Genomic DNA, 11579 nt, shown 5'->3' with positions numbered 1-11579 from the left:
TATTATTATTATTATTATTATTATTAGATTATTATTATTATTATTATTATTATTATTATTATATTATTATTATTATTATTATTATATTGAACCCTCAATGTACACTGTACATTACAGAGGAGAGGGGCTATGGTATATGAATACATCAGTCTAATAATAGACAAAAAATTAATCGAGAACACAACGTGGATTACACAACACACCAGCACTACATAATCAAATAAGCATATAAGCAGAATATTATATGCGGTAAGCCTATAATAAAACTTGCAGATTTACAACGAAAAGATAAAATTGCGCAAATGCTAACGTCCAGCTAATTAATTAGTTAACAAGGCATTTTTAAAATATATGGTTTCACGGATGCTCGTTACACATTCAGGAAGCTCGTTCTAATCTCTAGCAGTCTGTAGCAGTCGGAAATGACAAAGAATTGGCAATTGAGCTCCTTTTGGGAACATGAACCTTGTGACGATCGTCGAGGTGAGCTGATATGAAAAGTACAGCACGTATCAGCATTGAAGACTGGTATGTGTTGTGATAGTAATTCTTATGGTAAAGGCATAGACGTAATGTTATTAAATGTCCCGGCAGAAACAGGTATTGCACAAATAGTTAGGGATGCAGTGAAACTGGATTTAAAAAAAAAACTGCGATTAAAAATGGGCGATCTGATCATTGGCTCGTGATTGCATGAAGATAGTGTGGCCGTTGTGAGACATAATTAGCCATCGCTTAGCCAACATCAGGCAACATTGCCCAAACTTAGCCGATGTTAGTCAATACAAGCCAGCATCATTCAACATTAAAAATCATCTTGTCATCCTTAGCCAAGATTGGCCGTAATTGTCCAACATATAGCCAAAGAATGGCATTGTTCCTTAGCCAACATTGGCCGTAATTATCCAACATACAGCCAAAGAATGGTCCTTGTTAACTAGTGTGTCACATGCCGTTTCGGCGTTTGAGTAGAAGAGGCGCAAAAAGACATTGTGTTCACACACACACACACACACACGCGCACACACACACACACACACACACACACACACACACACACACACACACACACACACACACACACACACACACACACACACACACGCTGCGTGTGTGTGTGCGCGTGTAAATGCGTAAGCTTAGTTGCATATACATGAAATCATTATTTTTTGTAGGGGAACGAGCTGAAAGAAGCCACACTACCCGTTTATATGGAACTCTTCGACGAAGCCCAGGTGAGCGCAGTATTTCTTTGTATACACGTACAGTCGGCGTCATATGTTTAGAGACCGCCAGGTCTGGGAAAAGCTTTGAATTTTCCAGCGATTTGCGACTGTATTCGGTCGAACTGCACAGTACATGTTGCACGCGCGTTTTAGACCAAGCTGTAAATGTGTATTCAAGGCTGCCCGCCGAAGCAGCGGGAATATTCAGCGTTTTCCTTGTCTCTCGTCATCCCTACAACTTTGACGCTGTCTGAGCATAGGACTGTCAAAGTACTCTTAGGGATGCGCAGAGTCTATAACGGCTTGGTGTGTGTGTGTGTGTGTGTGTGTGTGTGTGTGTGTATGTGTGTGTGTGTGTGTGTGTGTGTGTGTGTGTGTGTGTGTGTGTGGTGTGTGGGTGTGTGTGTGTGGTGTGTGTGGTGGTGGTGGTGGTGGTGGTGTGTGTGTGTGTGGTGGTAGATGCGGGGGTGTGGCGGGAAGCACCGTCGGGACATCGTTTTCTGACAGCGTGGAAAATCTCGTTATGAAGTTATGACGATACGCGTGTTCGGCGTTTCCGTGATCAGAAGCGTGAAGTGTCTTTTCCTACTTCCCCTGGTTTTTAAGGCGAATGCCCTAGATACCTCATAAATCGCGAAAAGTGACCGTCGGCGGCGTTGGCGTCAACAAGTAGCAATATAAAAAATAATCATATGCTGATGTTATCATATGATGTCATCGTGACGTCACATGCCGCCAGAATCTGTGCCGTCATTATGACGTCACATAAGGGACGTCACACGACATAGTCTCTTGGTCAAACGTGGGACGATCTCGGAGGTGGTCCTGCGAAGCCACGTTGGGCGCATAAAGCTGCGATCCTTCGTCACGGCGGCAATGCAGAACCACGTTAAGTGCAGAAAGCTTGCAGTGTTTCCTGACCAGGTTCTGCTTCGACGCGCCTTGATTCAAAGTTAGTCGATTCGGTTTGCGTGAACTTGTATTCTCGATTGCAGCTCACAGATTTAAAGCGTAAAAGCCCGAATTCTTGCGGTAACTGTGACGGTGACCCTTTGCGTGTCGTTTTTCCCCTATAAGGGTGGTGACGTAATTGAGAAGCGGCACATCTACGAGTTCGAGGCGGACCTGAGGAACTGGTTGCCATTCGACACTGCGGTATGCTTCCACCCCCACGAAGTCAGGACATTCGTGCTGACCGTACAAGGTAAGGCATGCACCATCATCGTCATAATCATCATCACAATCATCATTACTAGACAGACGCAGATAGACCAAGTCGGTGTGGGTAGACGCAGAATGAAATAAAGAAGAAAATGAAGCAAGGTGCTGGCAGTTAGTCAGGACAGATAGGAGAGGACAGTTTAAAAAGGCACCGACCAAGCCCTCCGTACAGATGGTTAAAGCGAAGCTGAAACCTGAGGCCCCGGTGCTTATCACTGGGTTAATCCCGGCGGTTCATTAAAATCTTTCTCAATTATAGGTGACGCCTGTCCAGAAATCTTAATTGGTGTTTGCCGCCCGTGTGTTCCTTTCCTCATTTTTAGTGGACCAGTGACGAAGAGCGGTGTTTTGCCCAATATCTGTGACACATACGTTTTTGCCCTGCCTTCAGAGAACATTGCCTAGCGCATAAGTGGAACTGTTTCTTTAGTCGCAGAGGCGATCGGCTGTCGCGCTTCGGTCTTCTGGGCGGGGCCTCTCCGGACTTCTTAAGTTGTGTCTGACTGTACTATTTCAGCAGGACTGGAAACAGGATCATAGGACTTTGTAGTCAGCAGAAGTGTTTAAGTTCCTATTACCGTCCTGAATTACCGATTTCCTCCTCCGTCTTGTTTATTTAGGCAACTCCGACTTCGGCCCTGGCAAGGGAACCCGAGACGCTCTGGCCAAGGCGTTCCGGATCCAGATGAGGCAGACCATGGGCATTGCGCAAGACCTACGGCTGAGCACCGTCACCGTGAGTGCACTTTCTGAAGCTAGCTCTTAAACTGGCCAAACTAATTCATTGTACATTTTATTTGGCACGAACCTTTCACAAATGTTACGGCAGCGCATCCGGTCTATCCACTCGCCCACCTCCACCAGTCCGGGTGGGTGGACGGATGGCTGGCTGGCTGGCTGGCTGGCTGGCTGGATGGATGGATGGATGGATGGATGGATGGATGGATGGATGGATGGATGGATGGATGGATGGATGAATGGATACATGGATGAACGGGCGGACGGCTGGACGGACGGTGTGCTCCCATTTTCAGCGCTATTTTATTTCCAGTCATGCACCAACCAGCTCACCAACGCGCATTTTTGTCATTGGTGGCTAGATGCATACTATTGGCCGCGAGATCGAGCGGAGTCGCCGCCTGGCGGCTACTGGCTGAAGCGCGCCTAGTGTGAATTGCTCCCTGCGTCGTCTGCTAGCCACGTCGTGTTTGCATGTGCGCGTACGTCCTGCACGTTCTCAAAGGGCGGTTTGTTCCGTTATGTTAGCGCGAGTTTAACTGCTCGTACGTAGACCTAACATGGTGTACAGAAGCAAATGGGCTTGCTCGGCTGCATGCGCATTGTAATAAGATCAGTGAGTGCGACTTTCGAGAAGGCTGTGTATTGGTGTCGTACCCTTCGTTCGCCAGAATCATTTCAGTGTTGGTGCCGCTTTCTGGTTCAAGCACATCGTAAAGTGCGCTTGGCATAGTCCCAAACATGAGGAGCATTAAAGAGTGTGTGAATGCAGTGTTTCAGTGAGTCGGTGGTAAACAAAAACGAGGCTCATGCACTTTCGCGTTGTTAGGTGTATAACCGTGGCACTGCAGTTCATGATGAGCTTTAGTTGTGCTTAAGATGTCCTTTTATTGTGTGTTCGTGGTCCCGCTACAGCGAAATATTTCTATCAAGAGAAGTCTGAGACTTCGGTAGTCAAACTGTCCCTAAAAGAAAAAAATACACGGTTGATCCCTCCGTCATAGGAATCGGAATAACACGAAAGTAAAGCGTGCCATTACAGAAGTAACTGAATGCTTACTGTACATTTATATACGAGAGTTTGCACAATGTATATTGATGTCTGGCAGCTAATGGCGCCGTTTAACGTGTATGCACCCACATTGATGATTGGTGGTACGTCTCCATCCCGACGACTAACGTCCGTGTTAAATTATTAAACAAACCCTTGTGGTAGCTGTAGTAGTTAACGGTGCAAGCGTAATCAGAGAACGAGGTGCGATAGCCAGAAGAGCGTCGCATATTGGACGCAGAACTTGGTCGCCATCCCGCGGCATGTTAAAATGTGATTGAACACCACGGCCGTACTAGAGGGAAAGGCAAAGCGCGTCGTGCCGCCCCGGTAGCCCGGCCGCGATTTTTCTCGGGGCGAGAGCGTGAGCATGGAACGCGCTGTTACAGCCAGACGAGGCAGGCGTGCGTCGCAGAGCTATTTTAGGGGCGAAGCTCCTTAAAGCGGCACCCTTTCGTCCCTCGTAGTAGTGCGTAACCAGTCGTAACGCTAGTACCAGATCTTGACCTCCAAGGTGGTGCCAGTGGGAGATTTTTCCTGTGCGTTGTTGAACAATAAAAAATTCGCAGCGTGCGCGTTAACTAAAAGCCGAATTCTTCTGTCTCTCATTCCCCATTAGCAGCCATTGGCATGTTCCAGTAGGGAACGTTAGTAGAAGTAGAAGTGTAAGTGTTAGCTAAAAGCCGACTTCTGTGTCTCATTCCCATTAGCAGCCATTGTTTACCTCCAAGGTAGTGCCTGGTGAGATTTCTCCTGTGCGTGATTAAACAATAAAAATTTTGTTCAAACGCCGTTGATTGATGAAATAAACCAACGAAAGACGCCAGATGTTTTCTGAAAGCAAAACGAAAGAACGCCAGATGTTTCTAAAGCAAAACGAAAAGACGCCAGCTGCTTAACGAAAGACGCCAGATGTTTTCTAAAGCAATGGCTTTCTAAACAATGAAAATTAACAGCGTACATGTAAAATTAAAGTGAGCTGCAAGTCGTCATAACTCATCGAACCTTTAGTATAAACGCGCCCGATCTCACGTCGGTGATGATGTACTGGGCAGAATTCACGGAGATTCACGGTTTACCGATGAACCTCCGCAGCTTCGCCCACTCATCATCATTCACTCCGTGGATATGCTGTGATTTTTTTTGTTTGTGTTAGCGTGATGCTGAGCGAGGCCGACGCTTTTACGACACTTGGGCAAAGGTCGCCACCTCGCGGCGTGTTAAGGCATTGACAAAATTCAACTTTTATTGCAAACGCGCCGAATGGGACGGACGCGTAAACGCATAGCAGGTGCTAGTCGCGGAGGCCACATCAATGACGAATTACTTTACCTTACCACTCCCAGAGGTCAACACCACCCAGCCGACCGGGAGAGTGGTAGATAATAAAGGCGCGTTTGTAAAGCCTCCAGAGTCTGTGACCATGGCGCAGTGGATAGCGTGCCCGGCATCTGTTGTTGCGGACCGAGCGGTCGTGTTCGATGCCCGTTGACGGTACCTTTTTTTCTTTGTCTTCTGAATGTGTATATTTTTTCGACGTCATTTCCGTGACGGAAATACGTCACTGAAGTCTTGGTGGACCCCGGCATAAAACACTTTCGTGTTAAAAAAAAGAAAAAAAAAACAGACAATGGAATGACACGGCAGTGTTAAACGGAGTTGCCACGCCCAAATTTAACTTGGGGCGAAATTTATGCAGAACCACCCGTGTGCTTAGATTTAGGTACGTTTTGAGACCCAGATGTTCAAAATTAATCCCGACGGCGTGCTTTACATTTATGTCGCATAATTTCGCGCAAAACTCATCCTTTCTTTTTACATTATCTTGAGCGTTTGTGTGGAGTTGTTATAAATTGACGGAAGGCAGCGGACATTATTGCTTTGAGAAAAAAAAAAGACACTTGTTCCATAAAATAACCGGACCTTTGTTGCATCATTATCGTGCACGTAATCCATCGATGAAAGCTCTGTGCTAAACTATTACCTGCGTATATATGCGTATTCGCGTGAACAGTGCTATTGAACTCATTGCGCAGGAATATTGGTTGGTATACAAATGAACAAGAAGTAAACACTTAAGTAGTTCAGTCGTGCTAATGCAGTGCGTAATACACAAAACACAAGCTAAACACGTACAGAGAAAACAACAAAAAAACGTCATCTAGTGCGTAAGCGCAGACTGTCATCCAGGGCAAGCATCCCTTTCATCGGCAGATTGCGCTTCTCTCACTAGTTATAGTAACGTTGGGTGATATTCGTGCGTCGATCCAACAATGAAGAGCGTATATATTGCCAGTAAGCTGCGATCAACGCATTTTATTCGCCCACAATCGGCTCACCACTCACAAAGAAGCGCCGCTGAGTGCATTTGTATACACGTCTCCCACCGCCTCTCCACACTAACGCGGCGACGGTGCTGCCACCTATAGGTCGATCTCGCGGCCAATAGGATAGATACTATACAGATAGATGTGTGGATAGATATACTGACAGATAAAGCCACACTCTATAGGCTGTTGTTCTTCATACGCAGATATTTCCAAGAGCCAATAACCTCCTGCTTGTCCTCGCGCGTCTGCTGCCCGCGGCCAACACAGACCACATTAGTAAGCCATGACTCGCTCCTTTGATGTAATCCAAAGAATGAATCGAACGATCGGGAAAAGAGTACAAGAGAGGACGTGTGCCCGTTTTCAGCGGTGCCGGATCCCACAGTTGACGAGGCCACCAAGAAGCTGAACGAGACGATCAACGCTGGAAGCTTCAAGGTGTACCTCGACATCCCTGGCTCGGACCAGGTTCGTGAGTTTGGAACTTTTTTTTTCTCGCTGTTGGCGTACAATTACTAGCCGTCGTCTCATTAGGGCCGATGTGTGTACATGCGTAATGTGGGTCATTTATTTGATAGATTCGAGACTACCATTGAGGAACACTGCGCGGCGTCCGGAATAAGTCCATCGCGGACAATATACTGCCGTCGTAATTGTACAAGATTCATGCAACGTCATGACGTACATTTTGTGTAGTTCGTGTGACGCGTAGTCATGTATTTCATCATCATACGTAAGTCATTCACGCATGGGCGTCCGCAGAACATTTTTGCAGGAGGGTGCATCCGTAGGGGCGGGGGGTCATCCAGCATAGGCAGCCTTTCTTTCCACTGCCGGGACATGACCGGCACGATTCGTCATAGTGTGTAACGTGCAAAGTTGGCTGGCAATCCTGAAGGCTGTTTCACACGGATATGCAGGACCGAAGTAGCATATGGCTACTGCATAGAAAAATATTATCCGAACATCCAGAGCCGCGTGGGGGCGGGGGGGGGGGGGGGGGTAGGGGATCAGCCGCGCCCCTGCCTCCCCCTCCCCATTTCACCCCTTCGGGCCTCCATGCATTCACGTGGTGACGTACCACTATTTCTGGCATGTGTAGTCCTCGGCTGCGAGCGAGAGGTGGCTTTCCTACGTACGTTCCTACGTAACATTCCTACGTAACGTGTTAGGGTGAGCAAAATGGCGGACCAGTGCATAACCACGTGCAATAACTCTACGGAATGTTATGCAGTTCGAGCGTGGCCTTTGAATCGCTGGGAACTGTACAATTCTTCCGAGAAACCGCCTTTTTCATTTTCCTGCGCTGCCCTCTGTCATTTCGGTAGGGTTGTGTTGTGGAAGGGGGTTGGGACAACCGCGTATTGCCAGAACGAAATCCTCCGAGATAAAGAAGTGTTTCGCGACCTTTAAGCTAGGGGAAGGGCGCATGCGCAGTGTCACCGTGAAAGAGGCGGATTACAGATCCAATGACCAACGAACGTTCATGTCACTATAGGCATGGCTGTGGTAGGAGGGTGTCTTTTTTTTTTTTTCTGGGCACAAGTTCACCCAGTAAAGGGTCAATCAGATTCTCCGTTCGATGAACGCGCAGTTTCATAGAGACAGAAGAACGAAGAGACACGTGTAATAGTTGAGGCCTGGTGTAGTTATCTCTCGAGTAGAACCGCGCATGTGCCTGATTGACGGGTGGCGCTGCCATTCCTGCGCATGCGCAGAGAATTTTTGTGTCTACCCTCTTCTCCTCCTGTGACCCTTCAGCTGATCAATCGGCGTTTTTTGTTGCCTGGTTCTTATCTCTCCTTTGTCACTATCTGCATGATATTACCTTATTTAATCCTGAATCACTACCAGCTGTCCTAGTTTTCTGACGTTCTAAGACTACATTCTTAATTGGCACAATTGAAACTATTCTTTGTCGTCTTTTGCCCTTTCCACTACACACCGATGTTGCACACAATTCTGCAATGTAAAAAAAAAACGCAGCCGCATAAGTGTCGTAAAAAGTGTGCTTCCGTTGCTTAATATATACATTATTAACTTTACATATGCATATACATATAATACCTGCTATAACTATGCATATAATAACTTTGGGCTGATCGTTCTACTTCAACATGCCCATGATATTCCTTTGTTTCTCGTTGATTTCGTTACTGTTCCATAACGTGCTAATTAGATTTCGGAGGCACTTGCTCAGGCTAACGACAATCTAACGTATGCCTTAGAAAAACTAACCACTCTCCATTTTTATCTATCTATCTATCTATCTATCTATCTATCTATCTATCTATCTATCTATCTATCTATCTATCTATCTATCTATCTATCTATCTATCTATCTATCTATCTATCTATCTATCTATCTATCTATCTATCTATCTATCTATCTATCTATCTATCCTATACCGCTGCTTGAACAGAAACCAGAGTACGTCGCCACGCAGCTGATGACTCGATACATGGGTGAGTGACCTTTTTTCTTCTCTTGACAATCTTTGTCCAAGGATGTATGTCAAACCAAACGTGTAGCAGTTATACTAAACTTTTCCGCATGGTCACGTGTTCGGAACTCGAATGAACGCTTGTCCATAGTTTTGCGTAGGCTTGTTGTCAATGTGAGCGCGGACCAGGACAGACTACATGGAAGAGATAAGACAAGCCAGTCCAGTACTTGTCTCGTCTCACCCACTGCTTGTCCCATTTATTTCGGTTCAACTATTGTTATTGTACAGCTTAATAGAGAAAATGAAATCAACCAGCATTACCAGATCGCTAGAAACAGTATTCGCTGAGTCATCGCACAGGCAGTGGTCGAGCTGTCCGTACTTCGTGCTTGTCTACGTCCATTTTGCGCTGCAGATAATGAATGTATCCATAAGTAGTCCAGTTTTTCATTCTTACCCAGCACTGAACTGCACGAATCTGTATATATTCATAGTGGCTCATTCAATAGATGTTGACGCAGCCGTGGTTGCTATTGTGGACACTGTAGAATTCCACCATGTTGTCAAATTCCGCCATGTTGTCGCTGTGATTGGCCCGCAGGGCCGCTACGACCTTCCTGATTGGCCGAAAGTTCCGCCATTAGAGAATTTGATAAAATGGCGAAATTTGGCAGTGTCCAGAATAGCAGCCCGGGTAAGCGGTCTCGAGGCTAGTAAACGCGCTTCTTGCGAGAATGCAAACAATATAAACGAAAGCCTTCAAGGAGCACGGGCATGTTCTTTCGGCTCTTCATTTCCAGCGTTAAATGATAGTCAGGAACCTCAAAGCCATAGAAGTAATACTGTCGAGCCTCTGATCTCCCCGGATAATCGATTAAAGGAACTGACTGCACGTATTGAGATATCCCGTCAGTTTGACAACTTCACTATAGAGACGGGGCAAAAGTTTTCATGCACGTACTGCGGGCAAACCGTACGGCAAACCTCTCTAGCTCTGACGCTTAAAAATACTGTCACAATGGCTCGGCATATCCTCTGCACAACATCTCCCGTCATAATAGTGGTTCCGGTAAAGTGGCGGTCCCCCTCACTAAGGGTGCCTTATTTGATGACTTTTCTACAGCCAGTTACGGTTTCGTTTCGGGAGTCTAGTTTATACTGTATCGTGGCATGATAAGCCAGGAGGTGGTCACGTGGGAGCGGCACATTACCGCGTTTTGTGATGGCGCTCACTTCGGCTTTTCATAAAGCGTTCACGCTTCCTGTGTTTCAGCTGCGGCGCCCGACGCTTCGTCTCAAGGATATTCCAGCGGTGAGTGACTTGTTCCTCGTATATAACTGGCACTCGTTCACAGCGTGCTACCAAACGCTGTTGCTTCTATTTGCAGCGTTTACCTCGCTGTCTGCTTTGCTTTGTTGAATATCAAACCCGTTTCGTGTTCGCCTGCTTGGCTATGAGGTAACCCCTAGGGTTTTGTTTACGAAGAACTTGAAGCGAAATTGGCAGGAGCGCTACTTTTGGCAGAAAAATGTTAAAACAGTACGAACCTCAGTGCTATTCCCATTCACTTTTTCTAGCTGCAATTTTCAGCATTTGGCAAAATATTCGCTTCTTCCTAGCTGTCTTGCAGTGTCACTCGGCCGTGCATATTGCACTGCATTCCAATGCTCCACTTATTGTCACGTAAATCTCTGCACCCTGCATATCTGCCGCAGACATCACTGCTTTGTTTTCGCGCAAACGGACCAATTTGTCTACATTAAACGGAGGAGCCTGGGACACAGTGATGTTACCACACCAGCTTGCCCAGTTTTTCCTACTTCTGCAATGAAATGAAAGGACACACCGCACGTGGGATAACCTTTCATTGACCTATTTCATTAGATTTACTTCTGGTTCCATTATTACCGAACGAGATGTCAGAATGTCAATAAACGAAATCTGAAAGAAAATGTGGTCTGGACACAGTCTGCGCATAAGTTGTTTAATTCGATTTTTGTAAGGCAGGTACCTCTACACCCAGACATCGCGTTTGCTCTTTACTGCTGAAGAGCAGAATATGCCGTGTCGTGTTTGTCACTCCTTTTTCGCATATCGACATACGCCGAGTAGAACAGATTAATTCGGGCTGACCGCCTAGCAGTTAGCTCATTATTTCCCATCTGTGGTCCTGCTTTGAATCCTTCTCTGTGTTTGCCGTGTTCGCTGCCTCTCTTTCACTCTCTTTAGTTCCTGTTATCTTACCTTCAGCTTTTTGCTTTTCCTCTCTCTCTTTCTCTATTATGAGGAATAGAACATTTTCTATTGACACTAGACGATGGTGCATCTCCCGTGATTCCTCGCTGCGCATGCGTGCAGGGAGCATGGCGGCGCTGGGCATCATGATGATTCTTCTGGGCGCTGCCATCGCGGTGGGAGCCGTCTATCTGGCAGCGCGGAGGTATCCGCGGAGCACCATGACTACCATCCTTCTTCAGCCCAAGAGCAGCGGCGACAACTAGAGCCCCAGTCGCTTCTTACTCGTGCATCTTAACGCCATTCAGACTAGAGGACCGTGAGCCTGGA

At 46.6% G+C, this 11579-nt stretch overlaps 1 protein-coding gene across 1 annotated transcript in view; it reads left to right on the top strand.

Annotated features, from left to right (window-relative positions):
- The window catches only part of LOC119406347 (uncharacterized), a gene marked incomplete in the record, with an annotated part of 12730 nt that extends 1151 nt beyond the window's left edge, over window positions 1-11579 (top strand). The window contains 8 exon segments of the mRNA XM_037673088.2: window positions 1176-1235; window positions 2304-2430; window positions 3068-3183; window positions 6770-6842; window positions 6934-7034; window positions 8990-9032; window positions 10287-10325; window positions 11373-11579. Coding sequence (XP_037529016.2) covers window positions 1176-1235; window positions 2304-2430; window positions 3068-3183; window positions 6770-6842; window positions 6934-7034; window positions 8990-9032; window positions 10287-10325; window positions 11373-11515 — 702 coding nt within the window.

The sequence above is a fragment of the Rhipicephalus sanguineus genome, chromosome 10 (genome assembly GCF_013339695.2).
Source record: "Rhipicephalus sanguineus isolate Rsan-2018 chromosome 10, BIME_Rsan_1.4, whole genome shotgun sequence".
Taxonomy (NCBI): Eukaryota; Metazoa; Arthropoda; class Arachnida; order Ixodida; family Ixodidae; genus Rhipicephalus; species Rhipicephalus sanguineus.
Note: the sequence above shows the minus strand (reverse complement) of the source record. Positions and strands in the feature narration are given on the sequence as shown.